General features: G+C 37.4%; 1 protein-coding gene across 1 annotated transcript; it reads right to left on the bottom strand.

Moving 5' to 3' along the window:
- Positions 1-1,919: 1,919 nt before the first annotated feature.
- Positions 1,920-16,802, bottom strand: eed (embryonic ectoderm development). The gene is made up of 12 exons (XM_038282059.1): positions 16,645-16,802; positions 12,648-12,800; positions 12,474-12,566; positions 9,746-9,811; positions 9,484-9,609; positions 9,308-9,389; positions 8,795-8,886; positions 7,286-7,419; positions 7,100-7,205; positions 6,281-6,439; positions 6,118-6,191; positions 1,920-2,077 (listed from the first exon to the last, which is right to left on the bottom strand). Exons 1-12 carry the CDS (start codon positions 16,762-16,764, stop codon positions 1,951-1,953), a joined length of 1,332 nt encoding a protein of 443 aa, XP_038137987.1. The 5' UTR covers positions 16,765-16,802; the 3' UTR covers positions 1,920-1,950.
- Between the last annotated feature and the right edge of the window lie 1,417 nt (positions 16,803-18,219).

Genomic DNA, 18,219 nt, shown 5'->3' with positions numbered 1-18,219 from the left:
AATGCCTTGACGTTGACATATGTGATCTAGACCATGGGATGATAAAAAAATATATATATATATATATATAAATATATATATATATAAATAAAAGCATTAAGAGGTTTCTTAATGGTTTTGTGTTTTTAAGTTAAAATAAATCCAAATTTTAGAGTAAATTCCGTAATGGAATTTAGCAGTGGTCCTGTTTAAACTATAGAACCTGCACATTTGATGTAGGGGAATCGTGTTTGTTTTCCTCTCATCCTATAGGAGCCAGCACAGTATGGAGTGAATTTTGTTCCATTATTGTTGCAAAAAACAACATATGCAAATGGAAGCTGGAAAAAATGATCAATAAAGCTTTTAGAGCAACCTTTTTCTGAGATCTTTACAGGTTTAATATTTTCAATTTTTTAGTTTGAGTTTTAAAAATTGTATTTGTGTTTTATACATCTTATCTTCCTTCTGATTTAGTGATTAATAACTTGAATGAAATGAGATACAGTATTTTAAGATTTTATTTTAACCAACTTTAATTGTAAAAATTAACATTTTTTTTTGGTAGGAATACTGACAAAACCACCATCAGTAATCTACTTGATAAAAATGGTTTTAGTCCCAGATTTTTTTGTGGAGAACAATTAGCAGCACCTCACCCTCAAACACCTGTTAACAATAAAACAAAATCTTCTGAAAGGGTTCTCAAATGAGCACGCAGAAATATTTTCTAAATGACTCCAATATCTCAATCTGAAGCCCGTTATGACTATTTAGATAGCATATGCCTGACGTATAAAAAAATCTGGCAAAAACGCTGGTATATGTTGGATAAATTATGCATGGCTACGTTTTCTATAAGTTATAAGCACGCTGGCGCACGTTGACATCAACAGAGTACCACTTGGCGTCAGAAATCTGATCGTTGAAAAACGTTAAGTCAGAGATCAGACAGCACAATGCGCACTTTCGTCTGGTTTGGTCTGCCGCAGTTTCCGTAGACTCGTGAACTCGCAGGCGCGCGCTTTTAGGAAATCCTATACACTACTGTTTATGCTCTAAAAACATTCTAAATGACTTCGTTTCGAGTAAATTCTGGATGCTACCCACTCAGGACACTTGGAATACATTGGACGAGCAGTATGGAGGAATATTGACACGTTTTTTGTGGACTTTTATGGACCTTTCTGTCTCGGGCACCATAGACCTCCATTATTTGAATGTCAGCAGACAGCAAGAAGCCTCCCAGATCTCCAGATGCATTTGAGATATCAAAAAAGTACTCCAGAGTGTTGTTCAGCATGGGGGTGAGTAGAAAATGAAGGCTAATCATGTTTTGGGTGTACTATTTCTTTAATGTATGCAGCATTTTTGAAGATTCTGGGACGTCCGGCATAAGCTGGCTAAATCGGCAAAGTGAGACAGGGGCTTGAGTGGAATAGTTCCCCCGGGAACTTTCCCAGAAAACTGATAAAACCTCTAAATTCATTAAGGTTTTCTATTAAAGACCAGGGGAACATCAGGTTAAGGTTCCTGCTGCTGTTCTGTTTTCTCATATTCTGAAACTCACCATTTCAAAAATGACTAATAAACACATTTACAAAAAAGACAAAAACATTTTATTGATTGAAATCAAGTCAGATTCCAATGACATAACATTTAAAAACAAAGTAAAAAACAAAACAAAACAGTTTTTGCATTAAGGACATTAAAACAGACATTTGGGGACACAGGGACAAAGCTGAAATGTTTTTGAGAATAGTCGCCATCTCTCCGTGCAGATCCTCCTGAAACGCTGGTGTGTTGGTGTCAGTGAGGCTGCGGCGGAAACAAAGGCACGCTAAAGAACTGTAATGGACTTTATTGAATTGAACCCAGGGAGGAAATAATATGTTTAGTAGCGTCTGTCTTTTAGCTGTTTCTAAAAGACAGACGCAGAGGAAATGGATTTTTCGGCGTTGCCATGACGGCTCAGCGTTGGCGGTCCCAGCGCCAGATGGAGGCGTCATCGCACACGGCGATCAGGATGCTGCTGTCACGGCTGAAGCTGGTTTGCCGGATAGCCGAGGTGCATTTAGGGAGCGTTAGCGTGGTGCACCTGAGGTGGAAATGAGTCAGATGATAGATGAAGGTTTTGGTGGTTTAAGGACCTTTATGGAGTCAGATAACTGTCTGGTTTGTAAATTAAAAACATTCAAGATTTATGTTTGATCCTTGCCGTCCAACTATAGATACTCCATACACCAGATCTTCTGTGAGAATCCCAGCTTAGAACTTATGAATCAGTTCCAAACATGCATCCACACAGGTACAAATCACACATTCACTAATTAGTGGGAATCACAGATTAACCAGTATAAATTCATGCTGGTTAATCTGTGAAACGCACTCCTAAATTTGGAATTCATGCTTGAAAATAGGCCTGGACTATACAGAAATAAAGCATACTGATAAAAAAAAAAAAAAATACATATTGATCGATGTAGATAATTATCTAAAAGATTTAAAACCATATTTTAAGTGCGGCTGTGACCATTTTAGGATATTGTTAAATAATTGATTTTTAGCAAAGAACAGACAAACACGGAATTCCAACTAAATCTTTATTTAACCAACTTTAACCATAACTGATAAAAAAAAAAAAAGAAAATTCAACTAAACCTCTAAAGGTTTAGTTGAGTACCTTAAATTCCACCAGTAAAATTTTGACCAGCAGGTGGAGTCATTGTGTGCAGCTCCAAGCTGACACTTAAAGTTCCAAACCCCACAGCTCTGGAACTGTTGCAGCTAGAGATCTGACATTTTCTGCATTTGTGGTTGACATGATGTAGAACACATATAGTACAATAAAACCTGCTTTTTCTCAAGAATGTCTTTATTACTGCTGTTCAAAAAAGACCTATCATTTCCAAGAATAAAAAAAACAACTTTGATTTATGTTTGAACTGATGCAGCTTGGTCTGTGTTCTACTCACCCAAATTTAATTTATATATATTCAGAAACTAGAGGGTGTTAGCTTTCAAATGATGTATTGCACATTTAATTTGGGCTTACAGTTCCTAAATTATTTGCCTATTTCCATTTGGGTATGCAAAATATGCGAGGATTAACCAAAAATGAGGTGAATGTCAAAAGTTTAAGAGACCTGAGTTATGTTACAAACTCTTACTTCTCAGGTTCCACTCTCTGTCTATGTAGTGAACTGAGAGGCTGAGGTAGGGCTCAGATGTGCGATTTGATCCGAGGTCCGATGTCGTGGAGCAGTAAGACACAGATTGTTGCTCATTTTGCACTAATTCCCTGCATTCACTGTACGAATTAGAGAGCGCTGAGTTAGGGAAAAACTAACCCAGAACTTTGCATCGCGGATCAAGAGTGGCGAGCAGCTGTTTGAAGGCAGGTTTTTCAATAGCAGCATGAGTGATGTCTTCATGGAAGCTTTGTCATATTTATTACAGAAAGGAAGCCCAGTTTAGCTTGTTTTGCCTGCTTTGTTTTGGCGGAAGTTCTTGAAGATTCCACCGATGATGTGAAACAGGTTCCCTGCTAATTCTACAAATCACTGTGGTTTGGTTTCTGTCTGACTTGCTATTGCTTCTACTAAAATCCTTCTTTGGGACGATTTTCCTCCTCCTCTCCTGCAGCCATATCTTCACGTTCTCTGTTTTGTGAGGTCGGAGCTTTGTGACGGCCTGCCAGGGTCCGCAACAGCGATTGGTTGTTGGGAAGTGGCGACTATAGCATCAACCTACATGATAGGCATCAATGAAAACTGCTTTTCTATAACAAACTTTTTTCCAAGCTCTATTTTTTGCTAATGCGCCACACGTCTATCGATCAATATTGCAAACTTGTGACAAGAACTGATAAATATGTAAGCATTACTCCTACTGGTCATTTTGTGATTCGTACTCGTAAAATACGTACGCAAAAATGCGTGTTTCGTATTGGAAAATATTTTGAATTTGTGTAAATTTGCGATTCATGCTTGCAGGGTTCCTACAGCATAAGGCAAGTTAAATTCAAGACTTTTTAATGCCACTTGAAATAAAAATTTAAGACCAAATTCACAAGAAAAAAGAAAAACCTGCTTGCGACAACTTAACCCAATGGTTTATTTTAACATAAACCACTGCACTAATGTTTCAAATATTGAAAAGCTTCTCATACAGGAAGAAAGCTAAAAACACACAAATGAAAGATATATTTTAACAATTATTTAACTGAATTCACAAACTTTGTTTTAGCAGGGAACAAAACAAATCAGTTTTAAAGCCACAACATAACCAGTGCTAAGTCTTTTTTGCAGCTATTTTTCTTTGTATGGTTTTCTTAGTATGTTTGATTTGGTGATAAGTGGAGGCGTTGCAGAGACAAGGGTGGAACTAAACTGAGAAATAACGGCTGTTTCTTGGTAACTCGATTTTGATGCTTTGTGTTTCGCGCTTCGCACGTGACTCCACTGCCTTAAAGGAATAGTACACCCAAAACATGATTAGCCTTCATTTTCTGCTCAACCCCATGCTGAACAACACTCTGGAGTACTTTTTTGATATCTCAAATGCATCTGGAGATCTGGGAGGCTTCTTGCTGTCTGCTGACATTCAAATAATGGAGGTCTGTGACGCCCGAGGCAGAAAGGTCCATAAAAGTCCACAAAAAACGTGTCAATATTCCTCCATACTGCTCGTCCAATGTATTCCAAGTGTCCTGAGTGGGTAGCATCCAGAATTTACTCGAAACGAAGTCATTTAGAATGTTTTTAGAGCATAAACAGTAGTGTATAGGATTTCCTAAAAGCGCGTTCATGAGTCTACGGAAACCGCGGCAGACCAAACCAGATGAAAGTGCGCATTCAGCGTCTGCTCTGCCAATAATGCAAGCGTAGAAGAAGAAATGTGCTGTTTACCTGTGCAAAGAAAGAAACAACGAAAGAAAAATGTCTGAGGTCTTCAGTGTTGAGGAAGAGCATGAGTTCTTTGCCGAGCTGAATGCGCACTTTCATCTGGTTTGGTCTGCCGCGGTTTCCGTAGACTCGTGAACGCGCTTTTAGGAAATCCTATACACTACTGTTTATGCTCTAAAAACATTCTAAATGACTTCGTTTCGAGTAAATTATGGACGCTACCCACTCAGGACACTTGGAATACATTGGACGAGCAGTATGGAGGAATATTGACACGTTTTTTGTGGACTTTTATGGACCTTTCTGTCTCAGTCACCATAGACCTCCATTATTTGAATGTCAGCAGACAGCAAGAAGCCTCCCAGATCTCCAGATGCATTTGAGATATCAAAAAAGTACTCCAGAGTGTTGTTCAGCATGGGGGTGAGCAGAAAATGAAGGCTAATCATGTTTAGGGTGTACTATTCCTTTAATTCCCATCGTTCCGAGCTTGAATCGCTTCTTGCACAAAATTCACTGAGCCTCATGTATGTTCCCTGATACTGGTTTTAATCATGGAGAAAACTCTTGGCTGGAGACAATTTTCGTTACATTTACACTTGCTCATATTTTCCAGACCAAAGGTAAATGGCGCATCTCCCAAATGTCCCGGCCGCAACAACGCTTTACTGGTTCCGCTATCGGGACGAACCAATAATGGTGAGCCGTTATTTAAAAAAAAAATAATAATAATAATAAAATGTCAATTTTAATGTTTTATTTAGATTACAAAAATAAATCGTAATAAAAATAATACTATTTATGCTGTTTTAAAAATTAAGACCTACAAAAGACTAATTTAAGACATTTTAATACCAATTAAGGCCTTAGTTTGATTTTGAAGAATTCAATGCCTTTTAAGACTTTTTAAGGACCCGCGGGAACCCTGTGCTTGTAAATTTGCGAATTTGTGACAAGGCCTGGTAAATTTGTGATTCGTAGCAGTACATTTTTCATATACATTTGTAACTTTTAACCATAAATTTGTAATTCTTGATTTGTACCTGTGGGTTGCATTGTTAACAACTCTTTAACTTTTATTCATAGCTTCTAAACTTGTATTCTAAATCTTTGATTTGACAAGGATAAAGCATAAATCCTAGATTTATGTTTATGTAGGCATAACTTTTTATTAATCCTATAGAACTTTCCTCTAAAGCTTCTTTTATCTCTTGTAATCTCTGCCACTTACTTTGCTTTGTGTGGATCTTCCACTTCCAGGTCCCAGACGTAGAGTTTTCCCACCTGGTTTCCCAAAGCAAGCATCTGTGGATCAGTAGAAACAGCCTCAGTTTCTGCTACTATCAGCTCCAAGCTGCACATGAGAAGGTGTGTAACCAATAAAAGCCTGAGACCTTCTGCCAGAAATCCATGGAGAATCGCATGTACCAGATGTCACACTGGCTGTAATCGAAACGCCCCAGAATCGTCACGTTGGATTCGTTTGGCTTGATGTGGTCGATGTCGTCCTCCATCTTTCCCGGTTTCCAGCAGACGATGGCGTTTTCGCAGGACTGCAGAATGAAATGGGGTCGGTGTAAAATTAAATAAAAAAAAAACAACCCGGTAGTTTTCTTAAACGAAAAAAGAGAATGACCAGACTTTCACTGAATTTTTTTGGTCGTAATTCCCCTTGTAGAAGGGATTTAAAAAAGAAACAGACCCTTGATTTATTTATTTATTTTTTGCTTAAATAAAAAAATATCTAAAAAAGTGAAAATACATTCTTTGTAGAATGAATTTGTTTTATATTTGAGCTAACAAAAAAATAAAATTACTTTCAAACAGTCTTTATATCTGGAGATCGTATCCAGCCACTTATTCAGGGATTGCAAAAGAAGGAGTTGCCAGATGGTTTTCACAATTATGAAGCCAAAAGCATCATGGTAAATATATTACATTTACTATAAAATAATGAAATGCATAATTAAACTATTAAAGTCCTATGAAAACTTTTCTGACCTCCTGATTTACATTATAGCTGCTCTGCAGGGGTGCAAAGCCCAGAGGAGCTCCGAGGAGTCAGACCACAACATCTCCCATGGATTCCAAAACCGTTAAAACTTTTTTCACATTTCATTTTTGGGCAGAGAAGCTAATTTGTTGTTATATTTGTGATTTTAATGATCAATCGTTAGGTTTTGATTGTATCAGAACCCGTAAGACTCCCTCACCTTAGAGAGGATCAGATCTCCCAGCCACCTCACACAGTCCACATAATTTCTGTGGATGTCTCGCGTTGAAAAGTCCGGGAAATGAATTTTCTGTGACACAAAAGGCCTTTAAAAAAACACAAAGCATTAAAAACGATCACATCTTTATTATTTTTAATAATGAAACCAGATCATGCAGAGGTTTACCTGTTAGTCTTTGTGGGGTTGTACTCGTAGGAGCCTCGGATTGCTCTCAGGATCCGCTCTGAGTTGATTCTCCAGAGCTTCAGCGAGTGGTCCATCCCACAGGACATGATCTTTTCCCCCAGCAGGTCAAAATCCTGAATGGTTGGGTGAGCCGGTCAGTAATATTAGCTTGCAGGCTAATGTTAACATCATAAAGCATATTAGCAGAGTTGCTATAAAGTTTGCTAATGTTAGCCTCATTTCAGCCAATACTCTTAAATAAGCTTATATTTCCCAAATTAGGCCTGGGACTTGGTTAGCTATGTAACGTATGCTAATATTTGCTTAAAGATTACCAGTAGGTTAACTACAAGGTTAGCTGGCTTTTAGTTATAGACCTATTTAAAAATGAATAGTTTTAGTAACTCAATAAAAAAATATATGGAATTTAGAGAAAAACAAAACAAAACTATTGTGTATTTAAAATCAATTATACACAGAGAGAAAAAATAATTACAATATAAGTACATATACCTGTAGCTAAAGGTATAAAGGGAGGATTTCTCATTTAAAAAGGAAAATGTGTTTCTTATCTGATCTAATCTAATTACTGCTGTAATTATTCTTCCAGCAGATAGCCTGTTTAAATACACTTAAGTAAACGTTTCAATCACCACATTTAACATTATTTTAATAATTTATTAATACAATGATCCTTTTAGCGCAATTTCAGCTAATACTCATTAATAGTATTTTACTTGCTAGGCTTAGCATGGCAGCTAATTTTAGGTTTGTATAGCATGGTTATATTAGCTTATTAAAGCATATTAGCAGGTTTGCTACAATTAGCATTTAAACTAATACTTGTGACTAGATTTTTACTACCTTGGCGGTTAAGGTTAGCTATATATTGCATGCTGATGTTAACCTAATAAAGGATATTAACACGTTAAGTAGAAAGTTCGCTAATTTTAGACCCATAAATAGGTTTTTACTTCTTAGGGTTAGCATGGCAATTAAGATTAGCTGTGTCTCCTTGAACCCCAGTCAATCTCGGCAGATGGACGCTCACACCGAGCCTGGATCTGCTGGAGGTTTCTTCCTGTTAAAAAGGGAATTTTTCCTCTCCGCTGTCGCTACAGGCATGCTTAGTGTGAGGCATTGCATCCAACTGGTTTTCCTTAGATAGAAAACTTTCAACTGAATTGAATTGTGTATAGCATGCTGATGTTAGCTTATTAAGGTTAGCTATAAAGTTAGCAAATGTAAGCCAGCATTTTAGCATATACTAGAGACTATGCTTTTACTTTGGAATTTTAGTTTTGCAATTTAGTTTACCTATATAAAACATGCTAACGTTAGCTAGAATTTCAGCTAATACTCGTGAATATGCTTTTTTCCTTATAGGCTAATGATGGCTACATATAGCAGCTAATGTTACCTTATTAAAGCAAGGCAAGTTTATTAGCATAGCACAAATCAGTGGAAAAAAAACCCAAAAACTGTGTGATTTTTGGCGGCTGCACTTACAGCACTCAGGACTTCGTCTCGGTGGCCCTCCACACCCCCAAATATGGCGACTAATGTGTCCGTCTGTATGTTCCACAGACGGAGCGCGTGATCTAAGTAAAGAAACAGTAAACTACATCAAATAGATCCACTCAGTGAGAACAAAACATCTTCTACATAATTCTTTTTCCTCCTCTTATGGTGTCAATAATTGCAGATAAACTTAGAAATTGTTTTAAAATCCTTCCAGACTCGTGTAGCATGTTTCCACCTTACATCCAAACCGGTCAGAGCACTAAAGATGATCAAAGATTAAACTTTAAACCGTTTATAGGATTAACTGTCAGCTGATTTGGAGGAGATTAACAGAAGCACCTTTTAGTCACACGCTTATAAAAAAAAACCTGAAGCATTCCTTAGAGTTAACCTTTTAATGTTGAACTTTCTTTTTACAGTGCAGGCCGTTTATTTAATGACACCTTTGGGTCATTAAATAAACCATGAAAGTAAAACGTATCAAATGCTCCAGTTTACCTTTGCTGACAGATAGGAGCAGATTTGGATCCCTTGGATGAAACTTGAGCTCGTTGATGGCGTTCCCGTGACCAACGTAATGCTAGAAACAATCAGCAAATAGGACAAAGTTAACGTTAAAAGCGCTAAAGGTTGACAGCTACACTGAAACCGGGTGAAGATGAACAGAATTCTACCTTAATGCACTGCATCGTTATGTGGTTGATGACCCGGATGATGCCCCGTGATCCGGCCACGGCCAGCAGGGGGTGACTGGTGTTCGTGTCGTAGGTCCAGGCACACGTGTAGAAGTTCTCGTCTGCCTTTTGCGCACACCGAGTCAAAGAAAACTCTGCCTGTTCTGTGGAGCCCTGGTTGGATTAAAGGATGCTGAGGTTCTCACCTGAGAACACGAGTTTAAGAACTAGTCAAATCAGAGGTCAGCTAGCTGAAGGATACGTCTGCATCGACATAGGACTGCAGGAGTCGGATTTCCCCCTGAGAGTGACACTCGTACAGAGTGACCTGTGGGAGGAAACCGTAAAACTGATTAGAAGGAGAAGAGAAAAAACAACTACATCTATAGATCTAAAGAGGGAGAACACATTAATGTCATAAAAGAAAATGTTTTGTCTTTTTATACAAATTAGGTGAGAGAAAATTTCAGTTCAACAGCTCGTTACACTGAAATTGTCAAACTCAAGCTTAAATTTAACGCAGAAACATGTTTCTAAACACACAATCCTTATGTGCACGTTTGTGTGAAACCTGTCTGTCTAAGGAGTCAGGGTCAGAGCTAAGAAAACATGGACCACTCGTTCTCCCCTTCAGACTTAGAATGTGGAGAAAAGGTCTAAAAGTTTGGAGCGAGCTTAATGAGCAAAAGGCTAAAAAGAAAGAAGATATGGAGGTTTCTCTCTGGTGTATTTCAGCGTATCAGGCCGTTATGCCTCAGTGTGTTCAAAGGTCTTTAACCGACAAGGGGGCTTCCTCTCCAGCACATTATAACACAGATGCCGGTTACACTGAAGCTTTTAGATTTACCCTGGAAATGTGCAGAAACCCTGACCTTTAAATAAATTATTCATTTATGGTCAGCCGAGTAAAAAAATTAATAAAAAAAATTAGCAATTTCTAATATTCTTAAAGCCACCATTATACCCTACTACTTTATTTATTTGCTGTTGAATGTTAATATAGTAGAATAAATATGTTGTAGCCATATTGTGGCCATTTTCAATTTGGAACGGCTCAATACCAGATCTGCTCGGGTCCTGCGCATCTAGGGCTGGGTACCGAACTTCGGTTCTTTTATGGTACCGACCGAAATGCTTCGGTTCTACAGAGTATCGAAACATGCCTCGTCTTTCGGTGCCAAGTTTCGGTGATTGGCTGTAACACTTAACGTGATTGCGTCATCCAGAAAAAATACACAGGTGGTCACGCCTACAGCCAGGGTTCATGTGTATCTGTTGTGAACTGGTTGTAAGCGTCGTGGAACCCCTTTAAAATGCCCCCCAGGTCAAAAGTGCGGCTTCACTTTATTAAGAATGATGCCAATAGTGCGCAATGCAATACATCGTGCACGGAAACTATTTAGGAGCAGAAAGTTGCTCGGTGTTTGACTGCAAGAAGAGCGGACCGCAGCCAGTGCGACCATCCTCCTCTCAGCAGCCCGTGGGCAGAGCAAAGCCAGAGCGGAGTGAATAATGCTGCTTTCAAACTGGACGCAGCAGGAGCAGCAAAATCACGTCTGCTGCTTTCTTTTTGCTGCTTGTACCAGCTTCTGACGCTCGGCTGAAAAAGCTTTGCTGCTCTGGCTGAGCGGTTGAAAAGTGGCTCTGACGCGCGTTGGGCGGAGCTACTCTATCCTTTCTCTGCCTTGCAGCTATATTCGCTGTGATCAGTGGGAATAAAGTAGTTTTATTATGTTTTTAAGTGGGAAAATCCACCTGAAAACTTAATCAGTGCAGTCAGTTCATCCGGCCTTCCAATATTTCTGTGGGAGCCGCTCAGACCCCCACATACCAGCGGTGCGCTGTCAATAGGATCCCATTCAACGGGCTTGTTTGTCAGACATGGTAATTTTTCTAAAGGAAAACTGCTAAGTAAAAAGGTCCTCACAATGTAACAGTGAATATTAGACACAGATTATTTTTTTTATGTAAGAGGAAAAATGTAAATGGAAAAAATCAGAGCTTAAAATAAAACTCAAGATTTGTACTTTTTTATGTTGTGTAATTTTCTTTTTCTTCGAATTGATATTATAAAACTGATATCGAAAAAAGTATCGTTCAGGAACCGGTATCGAAGAGAAGGTATCGGTATTGGTACCGGAACAGAAAATTTTTGAACAATACCCAGCCTATGCGCATCATTGCGCTACATGACTGGCTGAACGTTGCCACATGATGTAAGACATTGAGGTTGCCCAGACAACGATAATAACAACACGCAATGTCATTGAAGAGTTAAAGTTTTTAATGACCAATGATGATTTACCTGATCGATAACAAAACTGAAAAAAATCTGTTTTTGGTGAAAAACGTAAATGCGAGACCATGATATAAATCGGGGAGAGCTGGGTAGCGCTGTGGCTAGCTGTGTTCAATAGCTAACAGAATAGCCTCTTTTAGCGCGGACAGTTAGCCATATTAAGCTACACTATTTTTAAACTTTTTTCAACAACAACAACCGTTTGTTTTCTACAAGTAGAACAATCATTTTATTTGCCTATAATCTCTATAAAAGTCTTTTTTTTTTAGATGTCCCATTTGTCCTCCCCTGCCCTCAGATCTTAATAATAAGAATAAAAATAAGCTGAGAGGTTTTTTTGTCATCTTGTTAAATGGCAGAGCTCGGTCTTAGAATGCAGGACTTTCCTTCAAGACTGAAAATGATTGTTTTCTACTTCCGGCTACTTTAGATCGACAATGAAATGTAAAATAATAGCAAATATAGGTGATAATGTGTTGAGAATCGATCCTTAAGAAAGAGTTGCAATACAGTTTGTCAGAGTGGAGTTGCCATATGTTGACGTCATAAGAAGCAGATCTGGTACCTACACCGCCATACAATCAGACTGAAATGAGTGGATTGTCTATATTAAGAATTGAAGTCGATTGTTGACCAATGATGCAACATTTCCATGGTGAAATGGGCTGTTTGTTCTTAAAGAAATACGTACTCTGTTACTGCCGACTGTAGCGAACACCAGAGGGTCTCCCTCCTTGCTGTGCCAGTTGAACTGGACCCCAAACAGCGGCTGGCCGTGGTCCTCCTGAGGGACGGACGGACAGACTTGGTTCAAACCCAGATGTTGTATTTAAATGAACATTTTGAAGCAGTTTAAGATGCTCACCTTCAGGCTGTTGACACATCTGAAGGAATATCTACACTTCTTGGACTTCCACTTGCCCTTTCCCCAGCTCTTCCTCCCCGGAGCGTTGGCCGTGTTGGTGGGAGTGTCCGGGCGCTCTGCGTTGGTTCCACTTTCCACGCTGACGGCGTCGTCCTGAAAACACCCAGAGATCTCGTCTTAACTAGACATCGATGGTGGATGTGAAACTGATCTTTTCCACCCATCTGCTCTACCTCTGTTATATCTGAAAACCCCCACCTGTTAATAACTTAAACTTTAATTTGTATTTGACATCAGTTATTTCCGACGTTTTTATTGTTCTGTTGGTAATTATTTCTGGGTTTTTTTCAGTAAGATAAGATTAAAATATCTTTTGATCTTATGACGGACAGCTTCAGTTCATAACAAGAAATCTGGACCTGTCAGAACCAGGATGTCGCTCTTTCTAAAGATCAGGAATCAACCAGGGTCCTGTAGTCGTAGCACCCCTAGATGAGATAACCCATCTGTGCTGCCGATCATTACGGCCCGAGTCTTAAGGTCAAAAATACAATGGTATCCCTTTAGATGAGAGTCTATTCTTTTAATGAACTATTGTAGAAGAAAGTTATTTACAAGCAACATTTTTATTTCAGTCTTTAAAAGAATCTACTTTTAAATTTTTTTTATTTATTTCAATTCTTATTCAAGAAAACTGCCTTGATGTTACATTTAATGGAAGTTGTACTAATAAAAAACCAGACTGTTAATATTTTGGTATTTTCTTTTTATAATTACTGTACCCAAACAATTTAAACAGTCCACTTAGGAAGCAAAACTGGCAATTAGCAAGACGCTCTATAAAGGAGAGGTCCTGCAGGTGGGACAGACCACTTTTCAGTATCCATGATTTCCGGCTGATGTTTTGGTCATTTTTCATAGTTGGTGGTGCTTTCAAACTTGTGGACAACCCACACAAGTGGCCTTGATAGTGCAGCTCAACCAGGATGGCACATCAATGCTAGATGTGGCAAGAAGAAGGTTTGCTGTATCGTCAGCGTAGTGTCCAGAGGCATTGAAGCTTTGGACTTCCCCGCCCATTTCCCAGATCGGAATCCATTTGAGAACATCAGGTTTCAATCCATCCACCGACATCACGCTAAACCACAGACTGTCCAGGAGTTAGTGGATGCTTTAGTCCAGGTCTGGAAGGAGACCGTCTGCTACCCCATCAGGAGAAAACCCAGGCATTGTAGGGAGGTCATACAGGCCACAGACAATACTGAGCCTCATTTTGACCCGTTTAAAGGACATTACAACAAAGCACAACCATCCTGTAGTGTGTTTTTCCTGTTAAATCCAGGCCTCCATTGGTAAATACACTGAATTTCCATTGCTTGTGTAATTTTGTCAGCAGCACATTCAGCTTTGTACCGTACAAAGTATTCAATGAGTTCATTCACTCAGATCTAGAATCTGTTATTTAAGTGTTCCCTAACTTTTTTTGAGCATTGTGTATATATAAGCTTCAGTTTCTTTTCTGTTTTTTTTTGTGTTTATTTCAAGATTGCAAGTTTCTCTGTGTTTAAAAAAATATTGTTACGATTGAACTATTTCCTAGCAAGTTTCGAAACACTTTTCAGCTAAATACTTTTCATACTTTAATTTTATAGCTACTATTTATTTCTTTACAGTCTAAACCAGGGGTCTGCAATCTGCGGCTCCAGAGCCATAAGTGGCTCTTTGGTAATTTAACAATGGCTCATTATTGTGTCCAAGTTGTAGTTTTGGATACAGTATAATAACAAATAGTTTTAGAAGCTTTAGTGTTTTTTTTTTTTAAGAAAAAATTTAATTTCCACATCATAATCACATTAAAAGAACCAGTAACATGTTTTTAGATCAATTATTTTCCCTATTGTCACTGATTAAACCTAAAAATACAAATAAAATGTTGGTTCTTCAAAATGGCATGTCAAGTAGCAGGTTTTGAACAATCATTTATCTTTTATTATAAAAGTAATCTCTTTGGGTTTTAAATAGGGTTGGATATTTTGGCCAAAGTCCTGAATCGATTAGATTTTGATTAATACAGCTCTAAATCGATTAATTTCGATTCGATCTGTTTCGAACTGTGTTTCAAAATACTCATGTATTTTATTTTATTTTTTCCTCTCACATTAAACACAAAGTGCAAATCAGACAGTTTAAACTTGAGATGTGAACAAAACTGTCTCAAAACTGCAAACTTGTGAAAAAGTGAAGCCTCACACGAGCAAGCAGAGGTGACACAGCGGGGACACAGCAGACATGCATGAGCTGCATTATCTCCAATGCACAAACCATATTTGCAGCATTGTCTGTAACAGCTACAGGGTGTTTTCTGGTTAGCCTCCATTTGTTAATGTCTTCAATCAACCTATTGGCTATTTTTGCAGCTGTCTGGCTTGAAGTAATCTTGAGTGCATCTTTCCTGCTCATTTGAGTGTGAACGTCACGTGTGTCACTATAAAACTGATCGATCTCATTCCCTAGACATCGATTTTGCAAAAATGTAAAGGAATCAATTCAAAATCGACTCAATCGATTTTTTTAATCAGCCCTAGTTTTAGCCCTTTATAGGGCACTCTGTGTGAAATACTTTGAAAAATCAAAATTTCAAGACCAAACTACCTTTGTAACATTAAAAAATATGGATGTTTTGATGACAAAAAAATAATGTCAATGTAATAACAGGAAACACCAACTTGCCCAAATATATTAAGAAAAATAGCAAAAGTGCTTCTATAGGAGATTCATGAAAAAAACCCTGATAGTTTGGTGCAACGTACCATTAGAGGCTGATACTGGCACTTAATATTTTTAGTTTATAATCCCAAATATAATTTTTAACTAGGCTTATTAGCTTTTCAATCAGCTTTTTACCTTTTTTTCGTAACGTTTTAACCTTTTTTTCCCAACTTAATTTACAGTAGGTAATCTATCATTCAAGGGCTCATTTAACTGATCAAATGCCAAACTAAGATGTGCAGCCATGTAGCAGCATCTGTGCTGAATGGCTGGATATAGATCTTGTGCTTCTAGACCTCACTGAGGGGCCGGGGTTCTCCATTTGTAAGGGGTTTGCAAGTGATCAAAAACAGTAAGTTGCCCTATAAAGGATTAAAGGTTGCAGACCTCGGGTTTAAACAAATGTTATGGCCCAAATTTAGCTCCATAAGCAATGCATAGGGGCGTCTCTTTAAATTATCACAAGGCATGGTTTCTGAATGTGCCGATAAATCTGCCAATGGCTGCAATACAACGAGAATATCAAGAAGAAATATCGACCGGCCGATATATCAGCCTAAAATGTATTATGTAATTCATTTTACAGGTGAGCTAAAGTTCACATATGCCAACTCAACATCATTTTTTTATGCCTTTGATTTAATGCTGTGTGTATTTAAACACATTAAACACAGAGTAATAGAAATGTCAGCCACATTTATCTAAAAAAAACATGCAGAACCTGGAAAAATACAGAGGGGACAAAAAAACAGAAACAGGAAAGAAGATTGGAGCCATAGAAACACTGAATATGTCTTTCCTACAAGATGAGAAACAGTAAATGAGGAAAAACAGCAAATAAACATCAGAACATCACGTGTCATTCATTCAACAGGTTTTGGTTGCTATCCTGACATTGATCACACTGACAGCATCCGGGAAGCGGCTCGTGTTCAGCTTTACATTCTGGACACGAAAATGTTTTCCATATTTATCCAATATTTATAAAAAGATTTTTTTTCCAGAATAAGTTGGGACCTTTATAATTGTATAGGATTTATTAAACACCTCACGTTTAGCTGTCTGTGAGGAGGTAAAGCCGTGCGAGTCAGCAGTAGAGCTGCAGGTGGACAAAGATGCTACAAGCTAGCCTCATCCGGGTGCTGTTAGCATGAAGCTAACCCGCCAAAACCAGCGCTTACCACTGGCTCAGAGGATAAATATCAACGTTTATGGGTTAGAAGCTTACGTTCTCGTCTCCTGACATGCCGGGGTTACTGTTCTCATCGCTGCTTAGTTTCTGTTTTTTCGCCGGCATTTCTTTTCCCGCTTGAGACGGGGAGTCTGTCATGCTCTTGTTTTCTCTCATTACGGCTTTGCCTCCTACTACTCTTCTTCTTCTTCGTGGGTTCTTTGGCTGAGAAGCGCCTTAGCGCCCCTACTGGTTAGAAAGAGCAAAAATATACACTTCACTTTTTAATTTTTTCCAACTTCAAATTTTGTAATGTTGAAGCTAAATGTTCCCTGAAGCATGATATGTTATTTTTGGTCTGATGGAAAGAGCTAGAAAGCTACAATAGGGCTGAATTGGGACCATAAAGTTTATTAGAAAGAAAACAAATATTACTTAAAAAAACGTTGCTAAAAAAAAAGAAGCCTAAAAAAGTTTGTTCAAAAGGAAAAGAAAAGAAAAAACAAATTACTGGTAAAAAAAATAAAATAAAACTTTTGAGAAATTTTTATTTTTTATTTTAAACAAACATGTTTTTTGGTGTTTGAATTTCTTTTGAATATTTTATTCAGGTATACATTTTTTTCAAAAAAAAAAAAAATTGTGCCAGTTTACATTTTGTCTCCCCATTCATCTGTTTTTTTTATTCTTTTTTTTTTTTTTTTTTTTTTTTACAAACCTTATGGGCCCAATTTAGCTCCACATGAATCAATTTAATTATTATATTTGGCACATTTTATTTGCATAATTGTACTTTTTTTCTATCATTCTCCCTTTAAAAAAAAAAAAAAAAAGCTTTTGTTAAGGAAACTGAGCCTTATTTATCCAGTTTCCCAAAGTACAAAAAAAGCTGTAAGCAGATATGAATGTTTCAGGTTATTACATGTTTTTTAATTAAATCATATCAACTTAGTTTTTCTTTTTTCCTTTTGGTACATATGTACTTCCCATAGAAGCAAATATCCCTGGCATACTTTTGAATATTCTGTTCCTTTAAAAAAAAATAAAAAATCTGTCTACAAAGATGTTTACTAAAAAAAAATTATGGTGGAACACATGTGACACAATTGCTTATGTTATGAATATAATTAAATGTGAAATATATTTATCTAATACATAGACACGATTAAATTATAATATGCACATAAAAGTATTTAAATATCCCTGTAAATAACCAAAGACATATATCAATGAAATTAGAAAATGTATTTGAAATTGTTTTAATGACTTCTTTTCATAGCAGCAAAATAGGGAGATTGTTTATACATGGTGGTATATACCTTTAAATTCCCTCTAACAGTTCAAGATAAAAGAATCAATCGCAGGAGATCAGCTATTGCAATAAAACATAATTTATAATTTTCCTTACCACTTTTAAGTTATTTTAACTATTTTAATGTTTAAAATTACTCTAATTTTTTGGGTTTAAACACCTCTTAAAATCTTACCATCCTCTCCTTGTAATCAAGTTTTATTCTTTGCGTCTCCTTTTCATAAAAGGTGCGACACAAAGTGATTTTCTTTCCATCTTGGTATACAGTTATTAACACAGCCATAGGCTCCACGATGAAGAAAACCTTTAGTAGCAACAAG

The sequence above is a fragment of the Cyprinodon tularosa genome, unplaced genomic scaffold (assembly GCF_016077235.1).
Source record: "Cyprinodon tularosa strain WSP-4 unplaced genomic scaffold, ASM1607723v1 ctg18, whole genome shotgun sequence".
Taxonomy (NCBI): domain Eukaryota; kingdom Metazoa; phylum Chordata; class Actinopteri; order Cyprinodontiformes; family Cyprinodontidae; genus Cyprinodon; species Cyprinodon tularosa.
This window is presented reverse-complemented; position numbering and strand designations above follow the sequence as displayed.